Here is a 20,076-nt window from a genome sequence, read left to right as displayed (position 1 = left end):
TTTATTTTTTGTCTTCTTCAGAACGTTACAGATGTGCTGTTTGGATTAAAAAACTTTGTGAGCCTTCAGGTGCTGGTACAGGAATTGTTGGTAGAAAGAATAGAAACTTATATGCAAAACTGCTTCTTCATATGCTAAAGCGAGGAGTGCTGGAAGGACCATTTACACAAAAACCTGAATCAGGCATATTGAAAACACTTCCATCATACATGGTAAATATATAATTCTTTCCTACAGTTTAAAATCGGTATATTTCATATTTCTATTTATGGGAAGAGAGAAATGATTAGGGATTATTTTATTTATTAATCCAATTTATATGGCTGCCCTGTTATTCAAAAACTGTGGGTAATGAACAATCCCTTCACCTTGAGAATTAGGCTAAAATAAATAAAATAAAACTGTTTTGAGGCACAATAAAAATTGCCCATGTCAGAGCTCCCATAATGTCTCCCAAACCAATGCCTGGGTTTACTCTAGATGCTTAGTTGAATAAAACATCACATGATGATATTAGCACTAATTTAGAACAAAATAGTATTAACATTAAGAACTAAAATATGATTTAGCACTGTTAAACATGATGAGATGCATAAGGAAAATTGAGGACAAGGAAAGATAGCAAGGATGCTGCACACGACCTTGTTGCAAACAACTGTAAAACAAATCTGAAGTATGAGGAGGTTACATGGCTATTAATTGTTGTCATGTTCTGGAGGTTATTTCAGTAATTTTAATAACATCTGCACTTTTTCTTAAATCTTGATCTGATGAGAGATGTTGAACACAGAATTCATAGGTTTCATCAGGGAAAGTTTAAATTCCAGGACATTAGTAATGTCTTGGGCACTTTTGTAGAAAACATAGTATGAGAAGATATGAGCCAAAGATTTTACTACTGCAATATCAAAGCAGAGAGAGCTGCATGTTTTTGATATTACAGTACAGTCATGACAGTTGTAAGAGATTCAGGTATCTTAATAGGGAAGTTTGTAAAATACATATCCTGTGCACATTTGAATAAATTTCTGATTTAAACTTGCAACAAAAGGTATATTAATTGGAAACTGAAATGAGCTACTGTGTCAAGAGCTCAGGTCATATATTATACTAAATGATGGTTTGTTGAATAGGTCCAATGACTACCTAGTATTTAGTGTTATTGTGGAATTTATTAAATAAAGTAAGGATTATTTCTGGAAACTTACATTGTGAAACATGTTTCAATATTCTCTTCTGAAAATCTAGTCAATCTATTTTGATGAGCCAAGTTCAAAAAGAGCTTGGAGTAACATGCCAGAAGATTTACGTGACTGGGTCATGGAAGAATTGGGCCAGAGTTCCTATAAACCAGATGAATCCTGGAAACTTTCCTTTAAAGAAGAGTCTGCTTTGGTTAGCACACCATCTAAACAGAGGTAAAAATTGGAGATATAATAATAAATGCTAGACTGAGGTTCTTTATATTTTCAAAATGAGTAATTTTTAAAATAGATCATGGTTGTAGTTTTATCTTTTGAGAGACTTGGTTTCTTCTGATGTGGTAGATTGGCCTTTGTTATTTAATAGGACATCAGCTGATTAAGGTGGCTTCATTTGTACTTAATGGCTTGTCCTTACTATTTGTTGGTTACATTTCTTTTTTTCAGTACCATGCTTCATTTTTGCCTAAGTAATTGTGTTTTTACTGACAGTTAACTGTCATGTTTGCATGTTAAAAAGTTCAGTGCAAACAAGATGAGTGTCAGTTTGTTCTAGTGGTTAAGGCACCAGGCTAGAAACCAGGAGATCATGAGTTCCAGTCCCACCTTAGCTATGAAAGCGAGCTGGGTGACCCTGGGCCAGTCACACACACTCAGCCCAACTTACCTCACAAGGTTTGTTGTGGGAAAAATAGGAGGAGGAAAGTGTGTTGGATATGTTCGCCGCCTTGAGTTATTTGTAAAAATAATAAAGGTGGGATACAAACAAACAAAAAAACAAATAAGACAGGAGTGGATCACCTGCAGCCTTCAACTCCTGTAGCTTTTGGAATCTTCAGAATTCAGTGGTGGAATATCGGAATATCAGTGTCACACAGTTCATGACAATTGAGGTTGGAATTATGTGACATAGATATTGATTGATTATGTGTCATCAAGTTGGTGTTGACTCTTTGCAACCACATAGATAAATTCCTGACAATCTGATTCTAACCTAGTCTTTCAGGTCTTCCAGTCGTGAATATTTCCATTGCTGCTGTAATTGAGTCTAGTTGCTGCTGTTGTCCTCTTCTCTTTCCTTCTACCCTTCTTGCTATAACAGCCTTTTTTAGAGAACTGTCTAATGCAGGGGTCAGCAACCTGAAACAGTGAAAGAGCCACTTGGAACTGGTTCCCTCACAAAAGGAAAAACTGGGAGCTGCAAAAAATGTGTGAGCATGCGCGTACATGCGTGCAAGTGCAGAACAGGGTTTGACTGAAGAGTGGAGCCAAGGCGAGATATGCACCTACCCTGCATATTTGAATTGATTGGTTGAACTTTTTTAGTCCCACTTTTTTTTTGGACTGCACATGGCAGAGGACTGGGAGCCACAGGAGACGGCTGAAAGAGCCGCATGTGGCTCCAGAGCCGCGGGTTGCAGACCTGTGGTCTAATGGATAATTTGAGGACTCTGGGTTGAATTGTTCAGCAATCCTTTTTTGTTTTGTTTTCTTGCCTCTATGGTAGTTTCAGGAGTCTTATTTTATTTATAAATTGTACTTAGGAGGCCACCCACCTCCGAGAACTTTATTCTGAAGAATGAACAATAAAATCATAAAATAACAATACTAAATCAGAATGCCATTAAAATGTTGTTTAAAAAAAAGACTGGATGATATCACTGGACATTATGAACAAATATTCTCCAACACCAAAATTTAAAAATTGAAAGCTTGTTCCTTTATTGCTGATGGTTGATTTTAAAAGGCCGAAGTTATCTACCACATTGATGTTTTCATTATAAATTCTAAAGCTGGTCGCCATATTTGCCAATAGTTTGGCCTTCTTTATATTTAATCTTAGTCCCTTTTTTCATTATGCTCCTGGAGGGGCAATGAAGGAGGAGGGATAGATACTTCAGGAGCTCAGATCAGGGGCACCCGATCAGAGCGAACTGTAGGACCCTCTGGAAAACGAAGAGAAAGGCTGTTTAAATCTCCGGCCATAGGCTTCTCCAGCGGGAAGCAAAGAATCATAAATCAGAGGAATTTCAACTGCTTGCTGAAGCTGGGTGAGCAAGATGGGGACTGTAGCCAAGAAATTAAAAGACGCTTTCTCCTCAGGAGGAAAGCCATGGCAAATCTAGACAACACACTAAAAAGCAGAGACATCACCCTGTCAACAAAAGTGCGTATGGTCTTCCCAGTTGCAATGTATGGCAGTGAAAGTTGGACCATAAAAAAGGCTGAGCGCCAAAGAATTGAGGCCTTTGAACTATGGTGCTGGAGAAGACTCCTGTGAGTCCCTTGGTCTGCAAGGCGATCAAACCGGTCAGTCCTAGAGGAGATCAACCCTGACTGCTCTTTAGAAGGCCAGATCCTGAAACTAAAACTCAAATACTTTGGCCACCTAGTAAGAAGGAAGGACTCACTGGAGAAGAGCCTAATGCTGGGAAAGATTGAGAGCAATAGAAGAAAGGGACGACAGAGAATGAGGTGGCTGGATGGAGTCACTGAAGCAGTAGGCGTGAGCTTAAATGGTCTCCAGAATATGGTAGAGGACAGGAAGGCCTGGAGGAACGTTGTCCATAGGGTCGCGATGGGTCGGATACGACTTCGCAGCTAACAACAAACAAAAATCTATCTATCTGTCTGTCTGTCTGTCTGTCTGTCTGTCTGTCTATCTATCCATCTATCTATCTATCTATCTATCTATCTATCTATCTATCTATCTATCTATCTATCGCCCATCTTAGTACGGGGATACTCTGGGCAGCTTACAATATTAAAATGGTAAAATTATACAAAACCTATATATAATATGAACAAAATACATAAAAATATATATACTCAACCCTAAGTAAAAAGATGGGCAGGGAGGGAAGGATTAGGATGAGCAAAGAAGAAGTGGGGTGTATTATTGATCTGTCAACCACCCCTAATGTGAAGTCTCTCCCATTGGAGTCCCAAGCCAACTGGCAGAGCCAGGTCTTTAAGCTCTTACGAAAGATCAGGAGGGTGGCAGATGACCTCACTCTGGGGGGCAAGATGTTCCAAAGGGCAGGAGCAATGGCAGAGAAAGCTCTTCTCCTGGACCCCGCCTGCCAGAATATCTTAGCTAACGGGGCATGCAACATGCCTCTTCTGCTGGCACGGGTGGGGCGGGCTAGTCCCACTGAGTGGTCATTGAGTAATGTGATCATTAAGCAAGATGTCACGTCACTGTCCACATGACTGCTTCACTCAACAACTAAAAACAATCCCAGTGCTTTTGGGATTAAGCTAATGTATGAGTCATTAAGTGGATAGAGTTGCAGATAAGGGAGACCATGGGAGGTTATACTCAGAACTCAATGAATTTCCGCGGAATCCAACAGAGTAGATTGCAAATGGCAATCACATGATAGGGGATGCTTGGCAAGCAGTTATAATTGTGAACAGGTTGCCAAGCACTCAGGTTACAATCACGGGACTGCTGGCATGGTAGTGCAGTGTTTTGCGACGGCCAGACGTTTTTAAGTTCTTAAAGCTCCATGTATATATTTTGGAGTGACATAGAGTTGTACATCTTACTTTAAAATCATATAGAGAAATTGAAAATGCATTAATCAGTGCTTGGAAAACCCTTTTCCAAAAGCTTGCCAGTAATTCTTTTGGAGGTTCATGTAGAAACTATTAGAAGCATAGCTTACTGAACTAAATGATGGAAAACAACAAATGGAAAATGTTAAGCAGCAATTACATAAGTAAAGTGCATTTTTTCTTTTGTTTTTCCAGTGCTGAAGGACTAGTGTTTTAGGAACAAGGGCAGAGAATAATTTTCTCTTGTCCAATTACCATTTTCCATTCAATAGTTGCGTAATTCAATGGAGGGTCAATGGAAGATGGCCATTCAAAAATATTAAACCGTTTCATTGAAATTAATAATTATTTCTTACCAGAACCCATAATCATTTTGTGATAATGCAAAAATATGTTTTAATGAGGCAGAGAGAAATTTAAATTTCTAAATTCTAATACAAATTAAAATAACTAGTTATGAAACTAGTTACAAAAATAATATCATTATGGCACAAAAGTGATGGATACTGGGACTTCAATTTATGTGTTTTAGGGTATTATAACTGCAGTGTGAATGCATATATTAAAGTTTGCATATATTCAGGCATTTTTTTGTTGTTGTTCAAAGATGCTAGTGTGGAAGAATGTGTCTATTTGAAAAAAAATTACAGTATGAGGATGCTAACTCTTGTTTTTTTCTTTTGGGATGATCTAAGCTTCTTGTTTTTAAAAAGATATTATACATCCTGTATCTTTCACATTTGTATTTTTGAATGGACCTTTGGTTTTTTTTAAAACAAAGCAAAATGACATGCTTAAATCTGTTTCTTTAATGAACTTTAATAGTTTGCTGCAATTGAATCAATAAAAATAGTTTGAGGGCAGCTTGCTATTACCGGTACTACTTTCTTTGTGTAAGATGCTGAAATAAACAGCAGGTGGTGGTGGTGTACTGTAGAACAGAGAAAACACTTTGTGCTTTCTGAGAATTTGTTTGAAGGAACATTGATATCCATTCCCTTTCTTGCTGGAATGATTTGCTGAAAAGCTTTATTAAAATTAGTGATTTATAAACAGTAAAATGACTATTCTAATCAATTCAAGCTATGTTTCACATCAGAAGTTGATTCTTTTGGCACACTAGAATTGTAATCTTTCTGTCATTGCTCTTTGTTGCTCTTCTAATTGTGTTTGTGACAATGCATGTTCTACATGTGATCACATTTCTCTGTAGGAATTGACAGCTGAGATTGACGGAAATATAACAGTCTGTAATCAGGAAGGCTAGTCTTTTTTTTATTTTGCTCTGTCACTGTTCTTTTTAGAATTATGTGCCTATAACTAATTCCTAATAATTTCTTGACAGCAGTGGAAATGTATAGATGGCCACTCCTAGTAATATAGAAAATCAGAACAATAGCGTAAAAGCTAGAAGGGTTTCAGCCTGAAAGATTGTGTTATCTTAATAACAATATTGCTGAGTTTTAGATTAGTGGAAAGAAATCTAATTGCAGTCAAATTATGACATCCTATGGGTGTGGTTGCTCATGAAGTGTATAGCAGTATTTCCTTTATAATGACTTCTCATTGGTAAGCCCTTTTATTATCTGATATAAAAATTGAGTATTTTTCTTTATAAGATCTTTTAAAATACCATTTTTTTTAAAAAAGGCATTTGGTCTGTATAAGCACCTTTGGAGGAGGCACATCTTTTATATTATTAAATATTCTCTTTTACTGTTATATCTTGGTATTTGTGCAGAAAGTTGAAAGAAGGCTATGAATTTTTAGCTAAATAAATGTGAATGTGAATAAATCTGAATTAATGTGAGCAGTGGTTATTGAAATTACATTGCTAACTCCATCCCTTGTGGCAGGGGTGGGCTGGCAATGGTGGCTAGCTCAGGAAGTCTGGGAGTTGAAATCCACAGGTTGTAAAGTTGCCATTGTTGCCCACCCCTGCCTTGTAGGCATGCTTGTGATGTGGCAGTGCACTTCAAAAGTGGGGTAGAACTTGCATGGCAGTACAGTGCCTTTCTCCAGTTGATAAATTAAAGTTGTGCATACTTTAAGAATGTATGTTTGGTACTCATATAAGGTTATTTTCAAGGTGTGCACAGCAGTAATAATGTATGTTGGATGTCACTGGAGATTATTTTCCCTCTTTATGTTGCTGCTGTCTTGATAATTTTATCAAATAAATCATTCAGAGTGTTATAGTGATTAGATGCCAGAAATACAATGTAGGCTGAATGGTCTTTTGTTGGTGTTTGGTCTCTTGTTGGTACAGTATGAAAAACTACTTTGTATTTTAGTTTTTAAAGAATTCTCAAGCTCGTGTGGTCTATTGGGTTATAATGCAGCTAGTTCTGAAGCTCAGCAAGCCTGGATTTTGTTTGGATCTAGGTGGGAGACCTCTTGAGAATCTCATGTACATTTACCAACACTATTATTTTACAGATATACAGTGCCAAGAAAACGTTGTGGTTTAAGAAAGGAAATGCTGTGTTCGCACCTCTGGCTGCTCTAAATAGTTTTTTGTCTTTAAAAACAAAGCATTTGATTACCCTAATATCTTTGCCAACCTGAGCTCCTGAAAAATAGTAGATAACATATGAGAAGTAGTAAATATATAATGACCTCTTACTAAAGAAAAATGACTTGTAAATAAACTTGGTTCAACATTACTTAATGTTGAAAAATAATTCTTGGCATCAGAACTTGTGCATAATGGACTACTTCACATTAATTTGGATGATGATCTGTAACTGAAATTTTGCTGCGTCTCTGAGGACTCCACTCTAAACAGCTTCCAAAATAGGAGACCAGTTGTTGGAGTAAGTTGTTAAGTAGCCCTTTTATGATTATTTCATTCTTTTTGTATATACTAAAATATGATGAAACACAGAACTCTTATCTACAAAAATATCTAGTTTTATGTATATGCACATCATATAATTTTGTTTTTAATATTTAAATAAATTTAATTCACCATGTAGGAAAAAATGGGAAATAGACTAGAATAGAATAGAATCATAACTTTATTGTCACTTTACATGTACATTAAACAGCATATATTAAAATGAGATTTCGTTGCATACAGCTCTCCAATATACATTGCATAAACAAGACAAAAAGATAATTATACACATACCCACATACACACACATATATGACACAGAGAAAAAACACAGTCTAGTTCGGATATATACATATACATGGCGAGAAAAACTAATCTTGTGAGTTTACCAGACGGATGGCATAGGGAACAGAGCTTTTGCAGAATGGTAGTCCTGCTAGAAATACTTTGAAACCTCCTCCCAGAGGGGAGCAACAGAAACAGATCGTGAAGTAGGTGTGTGAGGTCTCTAAGAATGCTTAAAGCTCTAAGCACATAGTACTTAAAAGCAGTGTCCCGAATAATGGGAAATGGGCTTCTTGTAATCTCAGCTGTCCTTAACACTTTCTGTATGGACTTTCTATCTGAGGCATTGCTAAACACCAAACCAAACAGTGATGCAGTTTGTTAAGATGCACTCAGTCGTGCCTCTTGTAAAAAGTGGCCAGGACAGAAGGAGAAAGATGTGCTCTCCTCATCCAACACAGGAAATGCAGGCACTGGTTTGCATGCTTCACTAAGGATGATGTGTGGAATTAACCAAGTCAGATTATTAGTTATTTGTACCCCGAGATAATACTGTTGATCACCTCCACAGCTGCAGCCTTGATATAGAGTGGAATATGGCTATGCCAGCTCTTTCTAAAATCTACAATGATCTCCTTTGTTTTTATCAACATTTAGAATCAGGTTACTTTTACTGCACCAGTCCACCAGAGGCTCTTCTCTATAAGCATTTTCGTCATCCTGGATAAGACTCACTACTGCACTACTCATCTGCATACTTCACAATATAATTCGTAGCTGATTTGGCACAGCAGTTGTGGGTCATCAAGGTGAACAGCAATGGATTCGAGACACAGCCTTGTGGGGAACCCGTACTCGAGAGGGAGTTGGTACTTTGATTTAGGCCCTTTGTGGAAGCCTACGCATTGACAAGCAAGTCTGTTTTAATTAAAGTTAAAATAGGAGGATGGAGAAGGCAAAACAGGAGTTTCTTTATGGAATCTATTAACTACTGATGTAGACATATTGGAAATATAAAGGTGACAACACATGATTCCGAATGTTCCAGCTAGCCTGTGAAGAACCAATCAAGAATCAGGGATATTGGTTGGAAAGAATGGATCCCAGCAGCCTGGACCTGTGATGATATGAAAAGTCTGATTGTTTTGTACCAGATTTTCAGAGGGTCTCTGGTAACTTGATATGCTCATTTGCATTTTTGTGGTATTCAGCAAGACAGTTAATTAAACTGACTATTAAATTAAGAATCTGCAGATTGTAAACATCTTATTTTTATATAAATAAATGTATTAATTTTTATTTTATGTAACAGTTATACTGTTATATCTTAATCTTTGTAGCTGCTAGCTTATCATAGCAAAAAAAGAAAGTAATGTATAATTTCTCTTTGTTCTGGTGATATTATTGGTCATGAAAGCATCTAGGGAACTTCCTGATTCCCTTTTTAGAAAAGTTAGTTTTAAGTTGACATTTGAAATCAAACCTTCACAGTTTTCTCCCCAATCAAATGGTCATTATAAAAAGCTTGTTTGAGGTATAAATTTGGTTTGACCCATAATGAATGGATTTGGGTCTCAATTACCTTTTACACTATAGTTCCAACATAACCCTCTTTTTTGTATAATCTTATCTTGCCTAAATATCAAAAACATGAATCATAAGTTCAATTTTTTTATTTTTCACATTAAATCCATAAGGGATTTCATAAAAAAATATTGACAATGATCAAAGAAGTCAATTTGGCCATCTGAACAATTTCCATCATTTTTCTGAACCATTACTCACTCCATCCTTGGTCATACAAACATTTTGCTGCAATTATCATATGCATAAACAAAGTTATCATATGCAAAAACAAACAAAAACAAAGTTCCATGACTTTTTTGTCCTCTTGTTATTGGACCAGTCCACCAGAGGCTTTACCTCTTCTCTATAAGCATCTTCATCGTCATCCTGGATAAGACTCACTACTGCTGTGTCATCCGCATACTTCACAATATGATTTGTAGCTGATTTGGCAGTTGTGGGTCATCAAGGTGAACAGTAATGGATTTGAGACACAGCCCTGTGGGGAACGCGTACTTGAGATGGAGTTGTACAGATTGGGACTGTAGCCAAGAAATTAAAAGAAGCTTGCTCCTCGGGAGGAAAGCCATGGCAAATCTAGACAGCACACTAAAAAGCAGACACATCACCCTGTCAACAAAAGTGTGTATAGTCAAGGCTATGGTCTTCCCAGTTGCAATGTATGGCAGTGAAAGTTGGACCATAAGAAAGGCTGAGCGCCAAAGAATTGAGGCCTTTGAACTATGGTGCTGGAGAAGACTCCTGCGAGTCCCTTGGACTGCAAGGCGATCAAACCGGTCAGTCCTACAGGAGATCAACCCTGACTGCTCTTTAGAAGGCCAGATCCTGAAGCTAAAACTCAAATACTTTGGCCACCTAATGAGAAGGAAGGACTCACTGGAGAAGAGCCTGATGCTGGGAAAGATTGAGGGCAATAGAAGAAGGGGACGACAGAGAATGAGGTGGCTGGATGGAGTCACTGAAGCAGTAGGTGTGAGCTTAAATGGACTCCAGAAGATGGTAGAGGACAGGAAGGCCTGGAGGAACATTGTCCATAGGGTCGCGATGGGTCGGACACGACTTCGCAACTAACAACAACATATTTTTCTTTATACATTTTGGATTTATGTTATTGTAGTTTCCTGATGTTGCTTGTTAATCATAGTTCAATAAAAGCAATGAAAAAGTATATTAAATGTCTAAATCAGCATGTGGCAAAATTCTAGCAATTGTATAATCAGCTCAATTGAAAGAAACTTTTCACTGGAAACATAATTAAATACTGTAGATAAAAACACTACAGGTTTTTCTTTCTTTATGCCAATTCACTAATACATTTTTGCTATGATGCAATTGGTCATTTTCACCTAAGAATTCTCTTCATGAAAAAAAATTGCTACTATGTGATTTTTCTCAGCATTGTCCATTTGTACTAAAGTTTTTCTTGCCAAAAGCACTTGAACATTTTCCCACCAAATTGCCCTTTTGCCTTTGCTTAAGCATTTGCTATCATGTTGTGCAGTTCTATTTGTATTTATCACTCTGTTCCGTACTGCAATAGCTAGTGCTGTTATTATGGTGTTAAAGTGGTTATCAACATTTTGTCCAACTCCCTTACTGAAAAGGAAAAAGACCTCACTTATGTTAAAAACTAAGTTGGAGATAAAATATTTACTTACAATGGATGAAAATCCCTCAGCCCTAGAATGAGCTTTTAACATATTACAGATAGTTTTTGCTTAATGACCCTAATTAGAACCCGCAACTCCCACTAAGCCAGCGACCCCAACCTTTTGGGAATCAGAACCAGTTTTGTGGAAAGAGATTTTTCCACAGACCGGAGGGGGTGTTGTTCTGTATACTGCCTGCATCCTGTGGATGGAGCTTTGCTTGTTTGCGCGACCTGGTTTCTAGCATGCCACAGACCTGGGTTTGGGAACCTCTGCATTAACGTTGGAAATCACATGACTACAATTGTACTTTCCAGTTAGAAAGAAACAAGAGTAGTTAGTTTCACACCTTCAGCTTTTGTTTGCTTCCTGACTGCTCATTCTTTGGAATGCTCAACTGTCTACTTATTGTCTTGTATATATTAAAAACAATGCAATCACACCGTAGCCTGGAACTGGGAGACATGCTACAAAAGCAGGTTACTCTCTTGAAATCTCTTTGTCTCTGGGAGTGGAAATTGAAAAAAAAGCAAGTTATTCTCCAGCCGAGAGGAGGGATTAGAGAGAAAGAGATTTCAAGAGAGTACTGTAAGCTGTTTGTGTAGCATGCCTGCAGCTGTCAGTCCTGAATTGGAATATTGATCACATTGCTTTTGATGTGTAGAAGAGCAAATAACTTACTTTTGCAATCCCTCTCTGCAATCTCTCTGCTCTGCAAGGAGAGAGAAAAAGGAAATCTCAGGTTAGGCACAGGACAATGCTTATTGACTGTAATGGCACTCATGCGACAGAGGAATACTGCAAAGCTTGTAAATAATTGTAAATGGGCTATAAAAGTTATTTTTTTCCAACACTGCCATAACAGAACAAATATAGTTGGTAAATGAGGAGAACTTGTATGTGAAATATTACGAGAAGTGCTGATAAAGATGAAACAAAGCTAATAAATGCAAGACAAGGCAGAAAACATGTTTGAGTAATATTGAGCATGTCTAGTTTAATGAAAGGAAAAACTAGGGGTGATATTTAGCAGTGTTCCAATATCTTCAGGGGTTGCCACAAAGAAGAGGGGGGGTCAACCTATTCTCCAAAGCCCCAGAAGGCAAAACAAGAAGGAATGGATGGAAACTAATCGAGGACAGAAGCAACCTGGAACTAAGGAGGAGTTTCCTGACAGTTAGAACAATTAATCAGTAGAATGACTTGCCTCCCATTGTGGGTGCTCCAACACTGGAGTTTTTAAAGAAGAGATTGGACAACCATTTGTCTGAAATGGTAGGGTCTCCTGCTTGATCAGGGGGTTGCACCAGAAGACCCCCAAGGTCTGTTCCTACTCTGTTATTCTGTTATTCCGAGAGCTTAAGTAGAAGGCTCTAAAAATTTATGAACAAATTTGTCATTGCATTTGGGTTACAGAATTTAACACCATGCCCTTCAAGCCACTTTTTTCCTCTGGTATACTTTATGTGAGGTTTTCAAGGAACATAACCTTAGCATAAAGTAAGGGAAGCCTCTAGTTGTAGTTATTAGAACTGTTAGTAATTGGATGCTGTGAAAATGAAATGTACTATGCATACTTGCAACATATTTTGATAATGTGTTTAAGAATTAGAAAAATAGAATGGTTAATAATTTAAGAATGTTTAATTTTTAAGCAGATTTCATGTTGTCTTCATCTATTATTCAACTATATGAAAGGTTTGCTTACAGTCTTCTGCCTTCCTTATAAAATGTGTTTTTTTAAAAAAAAGGAAAGCTGAAAAGTATTAAAATACAGCGTTTCTAAAAACTAGAACACTTTTTAATAGTTTTATTTTCCTTGATTATGAAAACCATACTTGTTATTCTGAAACTGGGGTAACTTAGTCGATATTAAGATAGGGTAACTTCCTTAATTATGAAAACCTTAAAAATGGTAACTATCTTTTTCTAAAAGAACTAATTTGGTAACTTTAGAGTAGAAAATTGAATTCTAATGTTACAAAAAAGAAAGGACAACATTTATTTTTGGTATACTGAAAAGAAAGATAAAAAAATGATATGCTGATTTACCTTACGATTCAAAATTCATTATTACAGCAGATCCTTGTTAGATCAACTCAAAGATTTATGTTCTATCAAAAATGAAAAGAATGTATCAGCTTCTGTGTTCTGTAGGACATTCCTGAGGGCAACAGGGTAAAGAAGATAGATTTTGCACCCTAGGTTTTACTGTAATTAAAATAGAGAAAGGCTCCCTTTTTGAGTTAGGTGAAGTATGATTTAACACTCTAGAACAGCAGTCCCCAACCTTTGTGGCTTGACAGCCTGGTGTGGGAAGGGGAACTGGGCTGTGTAACAGCAGGCTGGCACAGCTCAATTTGTGCAAGTGGTGGGCTGACGCACACAAGCATGCTTGTATAGCTTGACTTGTGCAAGTTGAGCTGCATGTGTGTGTGCTTGTGTGCCGACCTGTTGCTTGCGTGGGCCGGTTGCAAATAGGCCATGGCCCGGTAGTTATGCATAAGATATATAATTTCTTGAGGGTTGCTAAAGTGGCATTACAGGGAATTCTTGATTTATCACCATAAATCGTAAGGGCGGTATATAAATTCAATAAAATAAATAAATAAATAATGGAATCTGGAATTTCCATCATAAGTCATGTTGGTCATAAGTTGAGATATCACTATGACTGTACCTGATATGAGGTTTTTTGCAGTAGTTGTTAAGTGAACACAGTGGTTGTTAAGCAAATCCATGTATTTCTGTGGACTTTTTTGCTGGAAACTGGTTGATAAAGCTAGAAACTGGCAAACAAATTGTAAATCATGGTCATGTGACTTTGGAATGCTAAAACCAGCCATAAACAGTGATTTGGTTGCCAAGCATCCAAAATACGGTCATGTGATCTCAGTGTATGTGCAGTCAATGGAACTCAAGAACCGGGTCTGAAGTAGCTTGTGTGGGGGTCTGTCATACCTTTGACTGGTTAATAATGTGAGGTCCACTTGTATAATTTTTAGGAAGCAAATATTATAAATTATGTAGACAAGCTGCTTTTCAAAAGGGTGAGGAGAGCAAATGTGTGTTACAATTTTTAGTTGCACATTGCCTCACCTTCTTGTTGGCTTATTATGATGATTGATTTGATTGCTGTATTTCTGTGTCTTTTGAAAAAGCATATAGCATTGAAATAGAAAGGCAAAATAGAAATATAAAGAAAGAAATGGGTATTAAGTGTGAAGACAAGATTTTTCAGTATGTTCTGTTTATTGCTATTTATTACAGGGAACAATATACCTGTAAAGGAAAACTAGCCTTAAGATCACATTCGACGAGTCCTCCTCATTTGTCAGAAGATGAGAACTTTCCATCAAAGACAAGGGTAAGGTTTTCCATATTTGCAGTAACCACCTTTTTTAAATTTTAGAATGCAGAAAATGAATGTAACATGCAAGAAGTTAAAACAGAAAAAAGACAGAACTGATGTCAAGTAGTATGTATGTATGTATGTATGGTTTATTGCAATGTGTTTTAAACTACAACGGTGTTTTGCAATAAAGTGCTGAGTTGGACCCAATAAAGAACATGGGAAACAGGTAGCATATAGTTTTATTTTTCAACATTAAGGTATTTAGTCAATACTAAATTATTTAGGTTTTTGGGGCCTCTTCTTAACAATAGTCATTTGAAGATGTCTGTTTTGAATAACTTACTTATCTTGCATCAAATGTTGTAGCTTAATAAATAAAATGGTATGAAAAAATGAAGAACTCTGAAAATTATGCTGCTTTCCTCAATTTATTCCCAGAATTTTCCTTCAGAGCCTTTATAAACAATTTCCTGGTGTAAAGGTTCTCAAAGAGGCCTGCATATACTAAATTAACTGTCCCCTGCCATTACTACCACTTATGTGGAAATAATCGCTGATTTACATTAGGAAATTACATAGCAATATGTACATCAACCTTTCTCAGAAATTATATACACATGTTTTCTCCCAATTTTCTGTTTTTCCCTGTTTGCGCTAAAACATTTTACCTAAAAATTGAATGTTTCAGGGAGATTGTTATAGAAGAAAAACCTCTTTTGATGACAGTGACTTTGAAGCTCGTCTCAACAGTTGGAATCTTGGGGTAAATTTGGTTTTTCTCTTCATTTATTTAAATTTCAAAATATTGCTAGTTTAATCCCTGCATTCAGTGTGTAACATGACTTTGCATATGATGTTCTAAAATGAGTTGGAAAGAAACTAAAATAAATCCTGGTGTTTTTAAAGGTATTTAAGAATCCAAAATTTATTTTCCAACTAGACTTTTCTAGGAAATTCATCAGCAAGATGTATAGCAGCAGATTTCTTTCTGTATTTCACCATCTGGAATTTAGAGATACACTGTGGTTTATTTTGGAGGCTGTATATAACCGTCATGACTAGTAGCTATTTGTACATCAAATATATCTAATCTCTTTCAAAACCCATGTAAGGAAAGTGTTAGATGATGGGAACAGGAAATTAAAAGGTCAGCGGAACTGCAGAGAGTTGTGGATAATATCACATAAGATTGGAAAGATACAGGATGATGGATTTTTGTTGCTTTCATGTGTTTCATATGATGGGAGGCTATGTTTGTATAAGGAGAGGTTCCCCCCCCTCTGAAAATCTCTATTTTTGCCCCTGTCAAATAGTTATGTCATTTCAGGAATTGGTACAACTATTTAAGAAGTTTCAGAAAGGTTCTACATTTGTAGCCCTGTGAACTCTAAAGCGTCTCTTTGCTTTCAGACCTGAAGTGCTACATAGCCTAATGCCAAATAAATGGTTTTGTAGATGGCCCTGCCTCAGCCTATGCAGTCTCTTCAGTTTGTTAATCAAATTACTTGGATTTTTCTGCTGATGGACAGCTTATAGTGGGAACTAAATAAGTTTCTAAAATCTTGAATTGTGTCTATTATTCAAGGTATATGAGGGACGCGGTGGCTCAGTGGGTTAGGACGCTGAGCTTGTCGATCAGAAGGTCGGCAGTTTGGCGGGTCGGATCCTGAGTGCCGCGTAACAGAGTGAGCGCCTGTTACTCGTCCCAGCTTCTGCCAACCTAGCAGTTCGAAAGCATGTAAAAATGCAAGTAGAAAAATAGGGACCACTACGGTGGGAAGGTAACAGTGTTCCGTGCGCCTTTGGCGTCTAGTCATGCCGGCCACATGACCACGGAGATGTCCTCGGACAAGCGCTGGCTCTTCGGCTTTGAAACGGAGATGAGCACCGGCCCCTAGAGTCGGAAACGACTAGCACGCATGTGCAGGGGAACCTTTACCTTTACCTTATTCAAGGTGTATACCACATAATTTCTAATTACTCTGGATGATTCACAAAAAACTTAAAAATATCAAATAACAGTACATCAGTAAGAAATATAGATGAGAAAATCAGATAGCAGCAAACATACAAACACTCTTCAAAACGGTCTGTACCCATTCTGGCCGAAAGCTGGATAAAGAGCCAGGTCTTCAAGGTCCTGTGAAACTTCCAGTAGGTTAGGAGCCACCTGGATCTTGGAGGGGGATCTCATTTCAGAGGGCAAGAGCCCATGAATAATAACAAGCATCTTGGAAACAAGCTGGAACAGAGGTGTCACATGGCCATGCTGCCTCATTCTGGACTAGTTGAAGCTTTGGGTGGTTCTCAACAACAGGCCCTTGTAGAATGCATATGTCAAGCTGAAGTGACTTGATTGGGAATGATTGTTTGAAGGGCTTCCCTATTTAGGAAAGGGCACAAGTGATGTATTAGGTCAAAGTTGTGCATTGGCCTTCTTGCTCATCAAGCAGGAACTATGAAGCCCAGGAAATTGCAGATTATGTTCTACTCTTGAATGGGGAAGTGTCTCATCCAAGTTTAAACATACAACATCCTCAGGGCTAGGTAACATATAAAAGATTTAACTCTTGTTTTAGAATTTTAGAATGCAATGATTCTATTTGAACACAATTCACTTATGAATGGATTAATAGTTCATTGTATTTTCTAAAATAAGGAGTGCTTGCTAGGGTTGATGATGTTACCTACTTTGGGTAATAAAACATCTTGCAAGAAAACAACCAAGCTCAGTGAGCACAAAGATCCCTCATTTCAACCCTGAGCTACAAATATTCACCTTTATTTTTAAAAAATATATTAATCTTTAACTTTAACTGGTGTTTCTGCTGTTTTTTTCTTTACAAGTAATGCATGATTATCATCATTTATGTGCAAGAAGTATGTTCTAGCAAAGTTTTGCTAGAAGAAATGTTTCCTTGCTTAAAGATTGGCTTCATGACTTATATGTTCTTCTGTATTCGCAACTGCTTCTTGAGCAGAAAATAAAAATTGTGAACAGGGGAAACTTCGTCTAAATGCTGTGCCAGTTACACTCCCTTTGGAATGGGACATTCTTGCAAGAATCATGGTTAGTTTGAAATTGGATTGTTGAAATGTATTCAGTTTGGGGCTTCCTTTGAAGACTACCTGGAAGCTTAAGCTTATGGAGAACATGGCAGTTACCTTGCTGGTAGGTGACAGCCATTTTGCTAGAGTTATGTTGGCATTTGTTGGTATGCTTTATGTGTACAGTTAAAAGTGCTTGACCTTCGATATAATCTTACATGGCTAGGACCTATGTTATTTAGGGAGCCCTCTTCCCCCAAAACAATCTACCTGTCTTACGTCGTTAGCCCAGGAAGTGATGCTTTGGGACTTAAGAGTCAAAAGTGCTGAATCAGTGTTTGTTTAGAATCTCTCTCTCACTCTGTAGTATTCTGCTGTAATTCCCCAAGTCAGGATTACCCTTCCACTTTTAAAATTCAGAAAGGTGGCAAAAAATTCTTTGCTTCTGGGGCCTAAGGTACTCCAGTGGTTTGTTTCCAATTTCTAATTATGTTTTAATTATATTTGTCGTTTTAAATTGACTGTGTTAGGATATTGATAATGTTTTATATGAGCTTCCTAGAGTATTTAAAATTAAGCAAAATATAAATTATGTAAATAATAAATAAAAGATAGAATCTGCCCATAGGGTAAAAATAAATGGAATTTTTTAAAATCAAGATCAAGATTATGCATGTTTTTAAAAATAATTCCAAGGGAAAATTTAATGAAGCTTTATTATATTATCCATGATGATATTTTTCCTGGAAATCAGTGGGTTCTTGCTATTATAATTAATTTCTGAAGTATTTTTTAATTTATTATTTTATTGCTTTTAAAATAATAACAAAGAAATGGAAAGTCCCACTAAGATAAGAATACATTCATTGTTAAAGAAAAAAAATAGAAAATGTGATTTCTTTTTTAAAAAGTGAATAAATGTAATGAGAAAAATAGTATTCTATATCATTTAAACTATAAATAGTTACAGTTCTTTATATACTGTAGATCTGCACCTATCATCTTGGCCTTCCAAAAGAGCCTGAAAACCTGGCTCTGTCACTTGAGGTATATCATACTGGAGGTGGCTAATGGATTAAAAGAAGACTCTACCTCCACCCTGTGGGTATCTTGCTCCCTTTCTCACAATCTTTGTCAATTTTAAAGTTAATTTTAATGGTAATATTTATTATTGTAATTTTTAAATTTTTATTCCGATCCTTTTACTTGTTGTAAGCTGCCTAAAGGGTAGCTTGGTGAGATGGGTAACATATAAATGTAATAGTAAATAAAAATAAATAAGTAAAAGGGCAGAGGTCAACCCCGAGGCCCCTTAGTTGTGGGGTGCCCCAGGGGTCGGTCCTCTCTCCCCTCCTGTTCAACATCTATATGAAGCCACTGGGTGAGATCATCCGTGGTTTCGGGGTGAGTTATCATCTCAAAACTTTCTTTTTCGAACAAGCTGGCCTGGTCTGATGGGATGGGGTTGGGTTTTTATAAATAGTTTTAATTGTAATATGTATTAATTTTAAGGGCATAATGTTTAATGACTTTTTAATTTTTGTATAATATTTTTATTGTGTATTGCCCTGTTCACCACCCTGAGTCCTTCGGGAGAAGGGCGGTATAGAAATCAAATTATTAAATTAAATTAAATTAAATATGCTGATGATACCCAGCTTTTCATCTCCACCCCGAACCAACCCAGTGATGCCCTCGACGTGATGTCCCGCTGCCTGGAAGCGGTGCGAATCTGGATGGGGAAGAACAGGCTCCAGCTCAACCCGGCCAAGACTGAGTGGCTCTACGTACTGGCATCTCATTTAGTCCAAGAGGTTCCATCTTTGGTTATGTGAGGAGAGGTGTTACCTCCCATTGATAGGGCGCGCAACTTAGGCGTCCTCCTGGATACACGACTCAGTTTTTTTTTATTAAAAGGTTTTAACATACATTTTATCTTTAACAATCCCCCTCCCCCTCCCGTAGCCATCCCTCCCTACCCCTCCCCCCCTCCCCCCCGACTTCCCAGAGCTAAGTACAAGGTATAAAAACAAAAAAAAATCATAAACATCCATATAACAACCATAAACTCTAAAACTCTAAAATCTAACACTCTCTAGCTCATATAGGATAACTACAAACACTATTACTATTAAATATAAAAAGAAAAGGAAAAAAGAAAAAAAAAAGGAAGACTTATTCAAATGCTACATGAAACTTTTTAGTCCCATATTTATTCTGGATATACTCAATCCATTTTCTCCACTCCATAATATAACGTTCTTGCGAGTGATCTTTCAAGTAAGCCGAAATCTTTGCCATCTCTGCCAGGTCAGAAACCTTTAAAGTCCATTCTTCTACAGTCGGCAGTTCCACCTTCTTCCAATATTGACCTATTAAGAGTCTTGCTGCCGTAATTAAATTCAACATCAGCTTAGTGTCCACAACCGTAGCATCTGTAATTATACCTAACAAAAAAAGTTGCGGACAAAACTTTATCCTTTGCTTGAAAATCTTCTGCATGTTCCACCAAATTTTTATCCAAAAGGCCTTAACCTTTTTACAAGTCCA

General features: G+C 37.1%; 1 protein-coding gene across 4 annotated transcripts in view; it reads left to right on the top strand.

The window, feature by feature from the left end:
• The window catches only part of CEP112 (centrosomal protein 112), a gene marked incomplete at its 3' end in the record, with an annotated part of 302,148 nt that overhangs the window by 11,542 nt on the left and 270,530 nt on the right, over positions 1 to 20,076 (top strand). For all 4 annotated transcript variants that reach the window (XM_083355444.1, XM_083355442.1, XM_083355443.1 and 1 more), the window contains exons 3-6: positions 22 to 212; positions 1,249 to 1,418; positions 14,394 to 14,490; positions 15,167 to 15,241. In XM_083355444.1, coding sequence (XP_083211570.1) covers positions 22 to 212; positions 1,249 to 1,418; positions 14,394 to 14,490; positions 15,167 to 15,241 — 533 coding nt within the window. The remainder of the gene's footprint in view (positions 1 to 21; positions 213 to 1,248; positions 1,419 to 14,393; positions 14,491 to 15,166; positions 15,242 to 20,076) is intronic.

The sequence above is a fragment of the Vipera ursinii genome (genome assembly GCF_947247035.1).
Source record: "Vipera ursinii genome assembly, chromosome: 2".
NCBI lineage: Eukaryota > Metazoa > Chordata > Lepidosauria > Squamata > Viperidae > Vipera > Vipera ursinii.
This window is presented reverse-complemented; position numbering and strand designations above follow the sequence as displayed.